We start from the raw sequence: 17,431 nt of genomic DNA on the forward strand, positions 1-17,431 counted from the left end.
AAAATTTCAGAAATGGACAGTGTCATAGAAGGGCTGAAGAGCAGGTTTGAAATGATGGAAGATAGGATCGGAGAACTAAAGAAAAACACTTGGATACAACTCTAAGGAAAAATCAGAAAAAAGAACGAAGAAAAAGGAAGAAACCCTGAGAATTATGTGGGATACAGCAAAAATTTTCGAGTGATCGGAGTTCCAGAACGGGGAGAAAACAGAAAACACAGAGAGGATCATTGAAGAACTGCTGACAGAAAACTTCCCCAGCATCATGAAAGATGAAAAACTGACCATCCAAGAAGCTCAACGAACCCTATATAGGATAGACCCGAAAAGAAAATCACCGAGGCATATCATAATCATGCTCGCTAAAACCAAAGACAAACAAAGAATCCTGAGGGCAGCGTGACAAAAACAAAAAGTCACATACAGAGGAGAAACAATAAGACTAAGCTCGGGTTATTTGGAAGAAACCATGCAGGCAAGAAGGCAATGGGATGACATATACAAAACCTTGAAAGAAAAAAACTGCCAACCAAGAATAATATATCCAGCAAAACTCTCGTTCAAATATGATGGTGAAATTAGGTCATTTCCAGATAAACAGAAATTAAGGGACTATGTAAAAACCAAACCAAATTTATGAGACTTATTAAAGGATGTCCTTTGATCTGAGAACAAACAATATCAGATCACAGGTAGAATATAGGACACGGGATTGTACTAGCCAGATACCAACCTAGGAAATGAACTCTTAAGGACTATGCAAAACCAAAAGACTTAACAAAAGGGAACCAGAGAGGTTAATCTGTAAATGACAACAGCATCAGAACAATAAAAGAGGCAATAAACGGTGTAGGTATAGAACCTTCTAATGGAGAGGAAGTCAAGCGATACCAAGTAATAATAGACTGGTTCAAATCTAGGAAGATAAGGGTAAATTTCAAGGTAACCAAAAAGAAAGTTAACAAACCTACTCATCAAAATAAAGAAGAAAAACATAAAGTCTCAGTAAAAACAAAACCTCCAAAAACAAAAGAAATGAAAAATAATCCACAAACAAAAGGAACTCAGCACAGGACACTAAGAGGAACAAAAAAAATGTCAGCTCCACAAAAAAAGAAAAAAGCCCTACAAAATGTAATCCCACTCCTAGGAATATATCCTAGACAAATAAGAGCCGTTACACTAATAGACATATGCACACCCATATTCACTGAAGCACTGTTCACAATAGCAAAAAGATGGAAACAACCTAGATGCCAATCAACAGATGAATGGATAAACAAACTATGGTACATACACATAATGGAGTATTATACAAAGATAAAGAACAATGATGAATCTGTGAAGTATCTCATAACATGGATGAAACTGGAGGACATTATGCTGAGTGAAATAAGTCACAAAAGGACAAATATTGTATCAGGCCTCTATTGTATAACTCATGTAAAAGTTTAAACAATCTTTTTTGGTTAGGAGGGAATGGGGGGAACTAAATAGATAAGTGGTAACTTTGGGGCAAGGTAAGACAGTACGCATTACTGGGGAAGACAGCACTAGTTGTTCAAGGAAAGGTCATGGAAGCTCCACAGACACTTCAAAACTCCTTGAGGGACTGAATTGCTGGGCGGAGGGCTGTGGGGACCACAGTCTCAGGGAGCATCTAGCTCAATTGGCATAACACAGTTTATAAAGGCAATGTTCTACATTCTACCTTGCTGAGTAGCATCTGGGGTCTTAAAAACCTGTGAGCAGCCATATAAGATACTACACTGGTCTCACACCTTCAGGAGCAAGGGAGAATGAAGAGAACAGGATACAAGGAAAAGATTAGTCCAAAGAACTAATGGACCACAGCTACTGCAGCCTCCACCAGACTGAGTCCAGTACAGCTAGATGTCCCCGGCTACCACCACTGACTGCTCTGACCGGGATCACAATAGAGGGTCCTGGACAGAGCTGGAAAAGGATGTAGAACAGAATTCTAACTCAGAAAAAAAAGACCAGATTTAGTGGCCTGACAGACTGGAGAAACCCCGAGAGTATGGCCCCCGGACACAGTTTTAGCTCAGTGGTGAAGCCATTCAGCCGGGGATTGGACAGCCTCATAAAGCAAAACAGGACTAATGAGGCACAGAAGTCCAGGGACAAGAACTAGAAGGCAGGAGGGGACAGGAAAGCTGGTGATAGGGAACCCAAGGTTGAGAAGGGACAGTGTTGACATGTCATGGTGTTGTTAACCATTGTCATAGGGCAATATGTGTACTAACTGTTTAATGAGAAACTATTTGTTCTGCAAACCTTCATCTAAGGTACAAAAAAAAAAAAAAGAATTATCTATGGGAGATCAAATTGACAACAGCAACTCAAAAGGTTTGATGGGAAGCCTAGGGGTCAATGAGTTGAAGATAATGGTGATGGAATAATTTGGAAAAGGATAGTGAGAATAGCAGCACAACTGGAAGAATGTAATCGATGTCACTGAATGGTACATGTAGAAACTTTCAAAATGGTGTAACTTTGGCTATGTACATTTTCACCAAAAAAAAGGTCCTCAAGGTCAAGAAGGGAGAGTGTTGACATGTCGTGGGGTTGTTAACCAATGTGACCGCAATAACGCGGATTGGAGCCGCCTGCCGCAATAGCCAATTCTGAGACGGGTGAGGTGAGCAGCAAGATGTTTATTATATATCGATATATAGGAGACAGAGGGGAATAGATTCCTCCAAAAAACCCATCTCCCCCACTGGAGATCGGCTGAAGGCTTTTATAGGGACAGGATTATGGATCTTAGAAGTTTGTGTTAGTTTCCCCTTGAGGTGGTGATGTCTTAGATGAGTTAACCTTCTACTGGTATTCTTAGAGGTTATCTGGTAACATCATTGGGGATTATCTGGCAACATCCTGCTTTTTCTTATCACAAGATGGGTGCTTTGTTTGGTTTTTCATTTTAGATCATTATCACTTGTTTTCCACGCTGCAGGGAGGAGCATCGGTTAATCTTAAACCTTTTGTAGAGACTAGAATGGGAGGGAAAAATCACTAGACGATGTGGTGGTTAGCAATGGGGAGTAAATAATAGTGAGCCAGGCCTATGCAGCCTCTTCCACCAAATCATAAAATAATATGTGTACTGACTGTTTAATGAGAAACTATTTGTTCTGTAAACCTTCATCTAAAGTACAATAAAAATTTTTTTTTTTAAAAAAGGGAATTTCACAAAACCAAAACATAACAAAAAGCCTAGCATAGTTTCTGGTACTTAATAGAACCCCAAAACAACAACAACAAAAACAGTCTTCCTCCCCATTTCTTTTTTCCCTGAAGCAGTAATTATATAACTGAAAGCTCTTAGAAAGACTTTTCTTCTTTGGGTGCTATTAAAAAGACTGAAATTCATGATTCACAAAGAGTCTCATTTTTCTACTGGCTTTTGAATCATTTACTTATTTGTTCTTTCAACAATTATTTATTGATCACCTATAAGCAAAGAATGTCTTCCTGTGCTTTCACTTAGAGTCTGAACATTTAGAGCTGGAGGAAACCTCAGATATCGTTTGATCTAAATTGCAGATGAAGTAACAGAGGCCCTAAAAAATGAATGTCACTCACCCAACAACACCCAGTGAGTATGTGGCAAAAGCACAGCTAGCACTAGAGTTTCTGACGGGACTTCAATCCTCCTGCCTTCATGCTCAGGTCTGCAGCCCATGAACCTGCCAATAGCTGCTTTAAGAAGCAATCCGTCTAGCTCTATGAATGCACCCTTCGTGGGAGAATTTTATACAGTGTGACAAGTGGCATGAGGAAAATCCCTGGAACAGGGCATTCTTTCCTGGGCCTCTAGAAACTTGCTTCACAAGCTGCTTCCTTTCCCTAGGAGGACCCCTTATTTCTCACAGTACAAGAAGAGTAGAGCTGTATGGAAGAATCGTGAACTCAGCACCTGGAAGTGACAAGATACTTCTCCTATTACTTCCAGGGCATTTTTTGGACCCAAGAGAAGGGAGAACTTTCTTGAACGGGTGTAGGTAGAACTCTCTAATAATGCCCTGAGATAAGGGAATGCCCTGCTCCTGAAGAAGTCCCTGGGTTGTGTAAACTGTTAACCCTTGGCTGCTAACCAAAAGATTGGATTTCCAGCCCACCCAGAGGCGCCTCGAAAGGCCTGGCGATCTGCTTCTGAAAAATCAGCCATTGAAAACTCTATGGAGCACAGTTCCACTCTGACATACATGGGGTTTCCATGAGTCAGAGCTGAGTTCATGGCAACTGGTTTCTACTCCTGAAATGTCTTTCAGCTAATGTATAAGAGGGTGGGAATTGGTAGCCTCTGTGGGCATGGGCAATGAAAATTGAGGGACATTCTTCTGAATAAGTAGCTTCTACCTTCAGAAGTGTCAAGGGCATTGAAGGAGACTAAAGAAACATGACAGGTAAATGCAACACGGGATTCTGACCTGGGTTCCTTTGTGATTGCTGAACTGCAGAAACGTGATAGATTAGAGGATTAGATGACACTAACATGTCAGTGTTAGTTTCCTGATTTTGGTGGCTGTTCTATGATTATGTAGGAAAGTGTTCTTGTTTGTAGGAAATACACACAAAGTATTGGGTAGGGGGGAGAGGGAATAGGACATCAGGTCAGCAACTTATTCTCAAATGGCTCAGGGAAAAAAGAGCTGTTTGTACTATACCTATAACTTTTCTGTAAGTGTGGTTGTTTCATGATTTGAGAAGTATTTTAAAAGTGAGGACATCTTCACATGAAGTCCTGTAGAACTAACTAAGCAGATAAGACCCTTTTCTTCAGAGCCCCAACGAGATGCAGAGGACTAACAAAGCAGTCAGTCACTGGCAAACACATAACAGGAAATAACAGGAAAAACTAGTTTCCATCTAGTCGATTCCTACTCATGATGACCCCATGTATGTCAGAGCAGAACTGTGCTCCTAGGGTTTTTAATGGCTGATTTTTCAAAAGTAGAACACCAAGGCCTTTCTATAGAGGTGCCTCTGGGTGGACTCCAACCTCCAACCTTTCTGTTAGCAGCTGAACAGGTTAACCTTTGCACCACACAGGGACTCCAGGCAAATAAATAGAGGTGATAAGATGTTTTGTTTGCAAATGAGAGATAAGCACAGGAAGAGATAAGTAAAGGAATGTGGAGGCTGAGACATGGAGTTTGGAGGAAGTGAGAAGAGGAGAGAGGAAGAGCAAGCACCCTTAATGGAGTGCTTGGAGTTTAATGGAGTTTTTCAGCTGGGGTGTCAGCCAAGCACATAGTTGGGATTTTCTCCAGGCAGCCCGAGCTGTGGGACCACGTGGAGCCTTCCTTCAAATCGCCTGTGTCTGAGCACCATGTCTGTGGGGGAGGGTGATCTGGCCCAAAGAGTCCTGAGACCTGGGGTCTCCTTGCTGATTTGCCCCCAACTAGCTGTGTTGACCCTGGATTAGTCATTTAACTTATAAGTGAAGCATTAGGACTAAGCCGATATTTGTTGTTGCTGTTGTTAGGTGCCATCTAGTCGATTCTGACTCATAGTGACCAAACGTGATGGACTAGAACTTCCCCATAGGGTTTCCTGGAGTCCTTGTGGCACGGTGGTTGGAGCTACAGCTGCTAACCAAAAGGTCAGCAGTTCGAATCCACCAGCTGCTCGTTGGAAACCCTGTGGAGCAGTTCTACTCTGTCCTATAGGATTGCTATGAGTCAGAATCGACTTGACTGCAAAGGATTTTTTTTCTTTTTTTTTTTAATAGAGTTTCCTAGGCCATAAGCATTTGGCTGCTAACCCAAAGGTCGGTGGTTTGAACCACCCACCAGCAGCTCCATGGGAGAAAAGACCTGGCGATCTGCTCCTGTACCCATTGCCGTCACGTGGATTCTGACTCATAGAGACCCTATAGGACACAGTAGAACTGCCCCGTAAGTTATAATCTCTATGGAAGCAGACTGCCCCATAGGTTGTAATCTCTATGGACGCAGACTGCCACATCTTTCTCCTGTGGAGCAGCTGGCACCACCAGAGCTCCTTCTGTAAAGATTATGGCCTTGGAAAACCTATGGGACAGTTCTGCTGTGTCCTATAGGGTCACTATGAGTTGGCCGCAACAGAACACAACAACAACAGTCTTTATAGAAGCAGATAGCCAGGTCTTTTCTTCTGCAGAGCCGCCGGGTGGACTTGAACCGCCAACTTTTCAGTTAGTAGCCAATTATGTAACCATTGTGCCATCAGGGCACCTTAGAGGAATCCCTAAAAAACATAAGACTTGATTCTTGAACAAGATGATAGAATTAGGAAAGGAAATGGATCATAGCGAGAAATGGATGGAAAAGAATGAAAATGTGTAAGTTCTTTTCATTTACAAATGTAAGGTTTTTTTTTTTTTTGAGATACCAACCTAACTAAAGAGATTGTTCTCTCTCCTCCTGCTTCCTTTGAAAAAAGAAACTTGGAACCCCTTCTTTAATCTGAACAGCACAGAGAACACTGACCTCCCTTCTTAAATCTTAGATAACAGCAAGAGAGTCTCCTTAAATAGAATTTTCTATTTCATGAATCCTAAAATATTCGAATGCATCATTGCAGAAACATTACATCATGTTTTCCAAGTGTCAGAATAAATTTGCACTGCAGTATTACAGTGTTGGAGCCCCTGTCGCTTCTCTGTTGGTCTAAAATGAGTTTGTTTATGGAATGGCTGATTTCTTCTTTGACCCATAATTTATTGCAAATATGTTTTTAGATATAAAACATGTAGAAATGTTTACTTCATGTTTTTGCTACAGATTTCTAACGATTGTTATTGTGGTAGAAAGACTAGATTTTATATGAAAGCAGTTATTTGAAATGTGTGGAGGCTTGAACTGTTGCCTAGTATATGGTCGGTTTTTGTAAATTGCGTGAGATCCTGGAAAGAATGTGTGTTCCCTAGTTGTCGGAGAAGCGAGAGTGTTCTATATATTCTATTAAGCATACTAAGTATGTTATTGGAATCTTCTATATCATTACTAACTTTTTGAATGCTTCACGTATCAGTAAGTGAGCAGGTGTATTGAAACCCTTCGTTGTTAGGTACCGTCGAGTCAGCTTCAACTCATAGTGACCTTATGTATAACAGAACGAAGTGGTACCCTCTCCTGTACCATCCTCACAATTGTTGCTATATTTGAGCCAATTGTTGAAAACACTGTGTCAGTACATCTTGTTAAGGGTCTTCCTCTTTTACACTGACTCTCTACCAAGCATGATGTCCTTCCTCAGGAATTGGTCCCTGCTGATAACATGTCCAAAGTAAGTGAGATGAAGTCTTGCCATTCTTGCTTCTTCCTTTTTCATTGTCCAGCTTTCAAATGCATATGAGGAGATTAAAAATACCATGGCTTCCCAGCTACCACCAATGACCACCCTGACAGGGAACACAACAGAGAGTCCCTGATGAAGCAGGAGAAAAGTAGGGTGCAGAACTCAAATTCTAGTAAAAAGACCAGACTTAATCGTCTGACTGAGACTGGAGGAACCCCAGAAGACATGGTCCCCAGACTGTCTGTCAACCCAGAACTAAAACCATTCCAGAGGCCAACTCTTCAGACAAAGATTAGACTAGACTATGGGACATAAAATGATACTAATGAAGAGTGTGCTTCTTAGCTCAAGTAGGTACATGAGACTAAATGGGCAGCTTTTGTCTGGAGGTGAGATGAGAAGGCAGAGAAGGTCAGGAGCTGGATGAATGGACACGGGAAATCCGGGGTGGAAAGGGGGAGTGTGCTGTCACAGTATAGGGATAGCAACTAGGGTCACATAACAATGTATGTATAAATTTTTGTATGAGAGACTAACTTGAATTGTAAACTTTCACTTAAAGTACAACAATTAAAAAAAAAAAAATACCATGGCTTGGGTCAGGAGCACCTTAAGTCCTCAAACTGACATCTTTTTTTTCCAACACTTTAAAGAGGTCTTTTGCAGCATATTTGCCCAATATAATATGTCGTTTAATTTATTGAGTTCTGCTTCCGTCTTCCATGGCTGTTAATTATGGATCCAAGTAAAATGAAATCCTTGACAACTTCGATCTTTTCTCCGTTTATCATGATGTTGCTTATTGGTCCAGTTATGAGGATATTTCTTTTCTTTATGTTGAGGTGTAATCCATACTGAAGGCTATAGTCTTTGATCCCTTCATCAATAAGTGCCTCAAGTCATCTTTACTTTTGGCAAGCAAGGTTGTGTCATCTGCATATCATTATGAGGATACATTATGAGGTGTATCTGACAGCTTCTCCTGTAGTACTGTATCTATTTTGAGTCTGTTTTGTTAGATACATACTAATTTAGATGTTTTCTTTCTTTCTGGTAAATGGAACTGTTTTCATTATCTAATTACTTACCTTTTTTTTTTTTTGTCCTAATAATGCTTTTTATTTTTTCTTAAAATCTATTTTGTCTCGTATTAACTTGGCTACCCCCAGATTTCTTTTGATTATTATTTCCTGGCAGGTCTTTTTTAGAATTCATTTCCTGTCCACTTTTCCATGCACTATGTTTTAGGTGTGTTTCTTGTAAGCATTACTATCTTAGTCATCTAGTGCTGACTCGAACAGAAATACCACAAGTGGATGGCTTTACGAAGAGAAGTTTATTCTCTCACGGTCCAGTAGGCTACAAGTCCAAATTCAGGGCGTCAGCAGGGGAATGCTTTCTCTGTAGGCTCTGGAGGAAGGTCCGCGTCATCAATCTTCCCTTGGTCTGGTAGCATCTCAGCACAGGAACCTCAGATCCAAAGGATGCGCTCTGCTCCCGGTGCTTCTTTCTTGGTGGTATGAGGTCCCCAATTCTCTGCTTGCTTCCCTTTCCCTTTGTCTCTTGTAAGGTAAAAGGTGGTACAGGCCACACCCTAGGGAAACTCCCTTTACATTGGATCAGGGATATGACCTGGGTAAGGGTGGTGTTACAATCCCACCCTAATCCTCTTTAACATAAAATTACAATCACAAACTGGAGGCCGACCACATAATTCTGGGAATCATGGCCCAGCCAAATTGATTCACACATTTTTGGGGGGACATAATTCAAACCATGACAATTACCTAGCCGGATTTTGTTTTTAGTCAGTGAGTTCAGTCCATCTTATATTTATTGTGATTATGAACAATGGAGGGTGGTTAGGTCTCAAATAAACCCTTTTAGACATGGTTAGCTTTAACAGAGTGGCCAATCAATGATTGCCCTCAAGATTCTCCTGCCCAGGATGGAACAGGGCAGGGGAAGTGCTGTTTACAGAAAAGGGCCTGAAAGTCACATGTTCCAGTCACCCAAGCCTCCACCAGCACAGCCACCTGCCTCTATAGAGAGAGCTGTTCTGTGTTTGCCCACCAGATTCAGAGACAGCTATTTGAAATACCAGACACGGGCAGAAAGGGTATAAAATCCATCCAAATAAAGATTCCTGTTGCTCATTAGCCCAAAATGATCGCTAAAACAGCAACATTGAATGGAAAATCCATTGTACCATTTTATCCCTGCAGTGACTCATACATATTTGATGTGCAGGGGCTTCTTGTATTCTATAAAATCATTTCAGGGTTTTTTTAAAACTATGCCTGAAGAATAAGCCATGTGTTCTTTTAATGCTTTCCGCTAAACTATGTTTTTATGGTTATGTCTACAAAATTACATTTATTTTTACTCCCACAGTGGCACTGTCCCCTTTGTGTCATTTTTTTAAAAAACAGATTCAGCAGTAGAAGAGAAAAATATTTAAGATAGTATCTTAACCAGAGGTATAGCTACAGAATTGCTTGAGGCTTCTAGTTAAACTGGACCTGTTGCTGTCCAGTTGATTCTGACTCATAGTGAACCTTTAAGACAGAGTAGAACTGCCCCATAGAGTTTCCAAGGAGCAGTTGGTGGATTTGAACTGCCAACCTTTTGGTTAGCAGCCATAGCGCGTAACCACTGCACCACCAGGGCTCCTAGATGTAGATACGGTATATCCAATTGCCATGGAGTTGATTCTGACACATGGCGACCCCATGTGCATCAGAATAGAGCTGTGCTCCATAGGATTTTTAATGGCTAATTCTTTGGAAGTAGATTGCGAGACCCTTTCTTCTGAGGCACCTCTGGGTGGACTCGAACTGGACTCGAACCTCCAACCTTTTGGTTAGCAGCCAAGTGCATTAACCATTTGTACCACCCAGGGACTCTAGATATTAGAGACTCAGAGACATTAAGTAACTTGCTGGTGATCACACAATTAGTGAGGGGCAGAGCCAGCATTCTACCCTGGGTGTCTCTAAATCCGAAGTCCATATCATAGTGCTGAAGAGAGTGAGCCCTGGAATGAAACTACCCAGATTCAAATCCCAGCTCTGCCACTTAAAAGCTGTGTGGCAGTGAGCAAGTTACTTACCCTCTCTGTGCCTCAGTTTCCTCATCTGTAAAATGAGAGTAACAATAATATTCATCCGTATGATTGGGAGGATTTAATGGGATGATATGAAAGGATGGCTCAGAATAGAGCCTGGCACATAGAGAAAGCTGGAAAACAGTTATTATGGATTCAGGGGGTACTTCTTGGGCTCCTTTATATCATGAATGGGTGGTATTACTAGTCAAATTCTAAGGTTTTTTCAATTTTACGGTCATGTGATTCTCACCCTCAACTTCATGTGTCTTGTTCTCCTGCCAAACTGATCACTGATTTCCCAGTGCTCCCACTGTGGGCCCCCACTGGCTTCCCTCCAGCTGTTATGGCCCAAATTACAGAATGCCTTCTCCTAATTTTCCCAACTGTAAATTTTCACAATACTTTGTGTTTTTCTCATTATACTTACAAGAATGGCTGTATGGATCATTCCTTCATTCTACCAAAAGGTACTGAGCACCTATTACACTATGGGTCGGAATCGACTCAACAGCAGTGGGTTTTTTGTTTGTTTACCTATTACATGCCAGGCCCTGTTCTAGGCTCTGGATTCCCTTCTCATGGAACTTATATTTTAATAAGGGGGTGGGGAGAGATGAACCATTAACAAATACACACACAAAGATAGAAGAAAAATACCAGAGAGTTGTAAGTGCTATGCAGTAGCTAAAGTGATGTGATCCTATGAACTAACTGGACAGCTGCTTTAGACTGGGTGGTCAGAGAGAGTTTCCATGAGAAGGTGTAATTTAAGCTGAGATCTGAGAGGCAGGATGAGCCAGCCAGCCACATAAAGATCGATGGGAAAAGCATTCCAGGGAAGAGAGTGCAGCTAGTGCATAGGGTCCTCAGGTAGGAATAAGCTTGTGTTGTGTTTAAGAAATAGAAAGGAGGGAAGTGTGAGTGGAGCACAGTGGATAAGATAGAGCGGACCATGAGGGCTAGTTGGTAGAGAAAGGCAGGATACAGATCATGCACAGCCGGACTAATCAGAGTAGGGAAGGGGTTTTAAGCAGAGAAGTGATAGGATTTGGTTTACATTTTTAAAAGCTCAGCTGGCCATAGCATATTGAGAATGGATTGTTAGGTGATAAGTGGAACCAGTGACTATTGAAAAAGATCAAGGAGAGAGAGATGATAGTGGCTTTAACTATGGTGATGATAGTGTAGATAGAGAGCAGCAAATGAATTTAGGATTTGGTTTGGAGGTAGTGCGTACAACATGCTTTTCAAAGGGTAGACCAAGGACCAGTGCTGATGCACACACCACCTGTTACCTGTTCACATGAGCTGAGTACAGAAATTGAGAGGACATTTTTAGAAACTGCTATAGCAAGTTAACACTGCCACCAGATCCACATGTGGTAAGTAGAGTTGCCTCACTGAGGAAGGTATAGACCAGAGTTTAAAAAACAAACCAGTTACCACCAAGTCGATTCCAACTCATGGTGACCCCATGCGTGTGGGTGTTGTCAAATTTTTGGGGGGGGCTGCATGTGGCAGGAACTATGTGAGGCACAGGCCACGTATGAGTTATGGGCCTATATCAGTTCACGGTGGGTTGGGAATTTTAAAAAAAAGAAGAACTGCTACTTCATCACAGATAGTTTGAGGAGCATTACAAGACTGGCTGATGGGTAGAAACTAATGTGAGAGAAAGCAAGGAATTGAGAATAGCTTGACTTGCAAAATTGGACAGATACTGGTGCCATTTACTAGGCTAAGAAATACTGTGAAACCAACAGATAGTTTTAGAGGGAGGGAGGTGGTAATTAAGAACTCTTTTTTGGCCATCTTGAGGATGAGTGAGATATCCATTAGACATCCAAGTGGAGACAGCAGATGGGCAGTTGGCTTACAAGTCTGGAGTTCTAAGCAAATGATGGAGTAGAGAGGCAGCCTATGGATGGTATTAAAGACCTGGGACTAGGTGGGATCATGTAGATAGAGGGTGAAGATAGAGGGAAAAGTGGGGGAGCCTGGGACTGAGCCCTGGATACTCCTAAATGTAGAGGCAAAGTGAGGAGGAGGAGGAGTCAGTAGAGGAGGCTATGAAGAGGCAGCCAGTGTGGGAGGAAAAAATTCCTGGAGAGGGTGGTATCACCAAACGCAACAGAAGAAAGAGTTTTAAGGAAGAAGCAGATAGAATGGTTATAAGATATGTATAAAACACCAACAGGTGAATGAGTAAACACATTGTGGTATATACATAGAATATAACAAATGCCACTGAATTGTTCACTTTAAAATGGATAATTTTATGTTATATGAATTTCACCTCAATAAAAAAAGAATAATAATTTTAAAAAGATATGTACAAAGAAGTGACCAGAGGAATTAGCCATATGAAGATCATCGCAGGAAGAAGCGAGGACAAAGGCCCAGGAGGAGTGGATTGAGAAAGTGTGCAGTGAGAAAGTAGAAACAACTAGTATATATTACTCTTTCAAGAAGTTTTGTTATGAATAGAGATCAAAGTGATGGATTAGGAACCAATCGACCTAAGAGGGAGGTGACCTAAGGGGAAGTCAGGGGAGGTTTCTTGTTTAAGATAGGATATGCTAGAGCATGTGTGTGGAGTCCCTCGGCAAAGAGTTCACACACTCAGCTGCTAACCAAAAGGTTGGAGGTTTGAGTCTACTCACAGGTACCTCAAAAGAAAAGCTTGGTGATCTACTTCTGAAAAATCAGCCATTGAAAACCCTATGCAGCATGCTTCTACTCTGACACACATGGGGTCGCCATGAGTAGGAACTGACTCAACAGCAACTGGTTTTGTTTTGTTTTAGGGTATGTGTGTCTTCTGATAAGAATGATCCAGTAGAGGTAAAAATTGATGATGAAAAAAAGAAAGAGGATAACTGCAGGAAGGAGGCATTAAGATGATGACAGAGGCCAGGATCTAGAGCACTCATGGAGAGTTTGGTCTTCTATAGGACCTGGGATGGTCTCTTCACTGGGATAGGAGGGAAGACCACGTGTGTAGCTGCTGATGCAGGTAGGTAGGTAGTTTGGGCACTGGGAAGACGAGGGAATTTTTACATGATTGTTTCTATGTTCTCACTGAAATATTAGGTAAAGTCATCAGCTGAGAATGAGAGCAGGGGTTTAGCAAGTTTGAGAATGAAGGTGTAAAATGGTCATTTTGAGCAATAGAAATAAGCATACCAGGGAAATATAGCAGGAGCAGTGGGCAATTTCAATGAGACCTGTTGAAGTAATTGGATGTTTTTCTCCAGAATGTTTTGTTGTTTGGGTACAGGCATGGAGTAGGTGGATGAGTGGGACATTGTCAGAGGAGTATGATGGAAGGAGGGGTGAGAGTGAAGGGTGTTTTCAAGGTAGTGGTTATAATGATGGACCATGAAATTTAATTGGGGGAAGGTGTGAAGTGAGGATATGAGGACACAAAGGGGGTGGTTATTATCATGGTGGTAGGGCCAAAGGGTTGGCCAAGAAGTAGAAGCATAGATGGAAGAAGTCTGGTGGGAAGACAGGAAGAGGTGGTTGGTTAGAGAGTAGAAGGCTTGGAATTAATTTCAGAAGTCTCAGAGTCATTAGTGATGATAAGATCAAGAATATGGTCATGGAGATGGGCTACTGAGGTAAGGCAGAGGAGATGATTATTGGATATGAGACAATCAAAAATCAGAGAGTCCAAGAATACTGAAGTCATAAAAATGGAGACAGGATTAGGTGGTAAAAGGAAGAGAGTGAACCAGTTGATAAAGTCATCAGTAAAGGAAGGGAGTGACCAGGGTTTGGTAAATGTTAGAAAAGGGGAAAGCTTGGATTTCTGGGTGTGCCTGAGGTGACTAGGATGTGCAGTATGCTGGGATCAGTCCTAATAATCTCTTACCGGGAGGTAGGGGACCTATTCAAGCTGGTGGTGTGGGGACCCCGGGCTGCTGGTCTGTCCAGCACTTGGAGTTCCAAGACCTGAGTCTGAGCTCCAACTCCACCACCCACTAGCTGTGTGAGTTTGTGAAAGTCAACTGAAACCTATTTATTCTCATCTGTGAAATGGAGATAAAAATGCCATCAATTGCCTAGTTCACAAGTATCATTTGAGATAATGAATGCAAAAGCACTTTGCAAGCTCTAAAGTGCTATAAAAATGCTAGTTATAATTAAAAATGTATATACCATGATTTATAATCATTGACCTCTAAACCAGAGCAGCATCAATTACTTATTCTTCCTTTTGTCTGCCACAATAACTAACCCAGTTCCTTGTATACTAAAGATTACAATAGTATTCAGTCTAGAGATTGAATAACATTTCACAATAAAGACTTATAAAATGGAAGAGTCTCTGACTAACGCCTTCAAGGTTATTGTTAACATCGCTATCAATACCGTTTAGCCTTAACACTTTACAAATTCTAGAAAAAAACACCAAATTTCTTTTCACTAAATCCATTGAAGTGAATAATAAACAGCTTTTCAAGATGAAAGTCATAAAACAATTTATACATTTTGACCTAATAATCCAATTCCCACAAAATTTTTATCTTTTAATCAAGTACAACATATATGCAGAAAAGTACAGAAATCATAAGTGCATATATGAGTATTCACAGAGCGAACACACCCACGTAATCAGCTCTACTTCTAGAAATTTGATGCCAGAAAATATTCTCCTAAACAGAAAAGCTACATGCCTAAAGATGTTCACACGGAAGAGTGAAAAAAGCAAAATGTTTGGTGGAGGAATGATTAGGTAAGTTTTGGCACATAAAGTCAATGGAACATTATGGAGCCATTAAAATGGCAATTTTCAGGAACCGTAGAACAAAATCCACAAACCCAAATGCCGTAGAGCCAGGCAGGTAGAAGAAATGTAGGAAGTAGCCTCGTAGAAGATGATAAGGAGTGGGGGTTGGAGGGCAAAGGACAGTCAGAAAGGGATAAGTGGAGAGTGCAGGCCTTGCCTGAAGACATTCACACACAATTTTTAAAAATAATAATAAATAAAACATGGTGCTGACCATACAAAACATGTCATAGGCCTAGTTTGTGACCCTTGCTGGAAATAAAGGAAAATATTCAGAGGAGAAATAAGCATAATCCAGTACTGGGTGTGGCAATACAGTTATAACAATGCAAAGATATTATGTCTACATATAAACAAGGACTGGAGGTATGTACAGAAAAATAAAAGTTGGCCTTGGTGGGAACTTGGCCAAATTACATTACATCTTTAAACCTCAGTTTCAGATTTAAAGAAATGTTTCCCTTATAAAGCTGTTCTAAGGCTTAAGTGTGTAGTAAAGTGCCTGGCACATGGTTAATAAAACAATTCTTCTTTCCCTCTTTTCCTCCTCCTCCTCTACGTTATTTTATTATTAGCTCCTTCTCTGATTTTAGTTTCCCACCATCCTCTTTCCCTTTGTTCTCCCGGCTCCAGGCACACTAGCCTTCTTGACATTTCTCCAACATGTTTTAACCTTAGATCCTAAACTCCCTTCCTCTGGTGTTTGCATGGATTGATCTCTCACTTTGTGGGGTCTCTGCTCAAGTGATACCTCCTCAGAGGGGACTTCCTTGTCCCCCTCCCTTCTCTCTCTTCAACCTACTTTATTTTTTGTCATTGCACTTAGCACCTTCTGACATTTTGTTATCTGTCTGTCTATCTGGAGTCCTGGTAGCATGGTGGTTAAGAGCTCAGCTGCTAACCAAAATGTTGGCAGTATGAATCCACCAGTCACTCCTTAGAAACCCTACGGGGCAGTTCTACTCTGTCCTTTAGGGTCGCTATGAGTTGGAATCGACTGGATGGCAACAGGTTTGGTTTTGGGTTGATTTAGGCACAAAAGCAGAACAAGAAGCCCTGGGCACAGGGCCCTGTTACAGAACCCACATCCACTCAAAGGCAAGGGGTTTGGTTTGGTTATCTATCTATCTGTTTATTCTTTGTCTCTACCTTAGAAGGAAAGTTCCCTGAAGACGGGAATTTTCCTAACTTGTTTACTTCTGTATTCACAGTTCCTAGAAGGGTACCTGGCACATAATAGACATTTAAGAAGAATTTGTTGGATATTGTTGAATGTTTACGGTGGAGACATTGTGCCTTATTTTTCTTCTTTTTTCTAAATCCCATGGTGGCAATGTTATTTGTGTAATAAATGGTTAAAAAATACATTTTTTCTTACAGGTGGCCTCAATGTGCAATTCTTCATGATTTTTTCTAACTTGTTTGGCAGATCAGCTGTGCAGAAACTGGGAGCGGAAGTATTTGAAGAGGTCTATGATTACCTCAAGAGAGCAAGGCAGCAGCATGCCAGCGATGCAGAGATCTGGGAGTCTCTAGAAAAAGTGGTGCCTCAGGCCAGCGACTGTTTTGAGGTTGACCAGCTCCTCTACTTTGAGGAACAGTTGCTTATCACAACGGGAGATGGGCCCACACTCCAGAACCTTCATTAAGCAACTGTCAAAACAAGCAGACATTCAAGTGGACAAACTGAACTTACGGGCTGGACCCTGTTGTGGAAAATGGGTACATCACTGGAACTGCCACCTTTACTTTCAGTTCCTTGTCAGGAGAAGTAATGACTCCAGTTGCTGTTGAGCGGTTGCATGTGTTTCAGAGTAGAACTGTGCTCTATAGGGTTTTCAGTGGCTGATTTTTCAGAAGTAGATCACCAGGCCTTTCTTCCAAGGTACCTCTGGGTGGATTCAAACCTCCAACCTTTCAGTTAGCAGCTGAGTATGTTAACTATTAGGGCCACTAGGAACTCCATTTAGAGAGAAGGAAACATGCCTGCCTATACTTGGAGTGTTGTTTGGTCTACATCCTGAGAGGCTTATGGATGACTTTGGCTTTGTATAAAGCATTTCCCCCATGAATTCCTTCAGGGGTTTCAGCAGGCTTAGACCATAGCAGATGATGGCCTGGGAGAAGCCTTGTGCTGTTTCCAGGTGGAGGACAGAGCTCAGTGCCTGACCCCCTTGGGTCTCAATGGACTGTGGCCAGCCTACTTGCGAACTTCA

The 17,431-nt window shown here is 41.4% G+C and overlaps 1 protein-coding gene across 1 annotated transcript in view; it reads left to right on the top strand.

The window, feature by feature from the left end:
• The window catches only part of NEK11 (NIMA related kinase 11), a 423,428-nt gene extending 406,677 nt beyond the window's left edge, over positions 1-16,751 (top strand). The window contains exon 15 of the mRNA XM_023735947.1: positions 16,645-16,751. Coding sequence (XP_023591715.1) covers positions 16,645-16,751 — 107 coding nt within the window. The remainder of the gene's footprint in view (positions 1-16,644) is intronic.
• The last annotated feature ends 680 nt before the right edge of the window (positions 16,752-17,431 follow it).

The sequence above is a fragment of the Trichechus manatus genome, unplaced genomic scaffold (assembly GCF_000243295.1).
Source record: "Trichechus manatus latirostris isolate Lorelei unplaced genomic scaffold, TriManLat1.0 scaffold00084, whole genome shotgun sequence".
Taxonomy (NCBI): domain Eukaryota; kingdom Metazoa; phylum Chordata; class Mammalia; order Sirenia; family Trichechidae; genus Trichechus; species Trichechus manatus.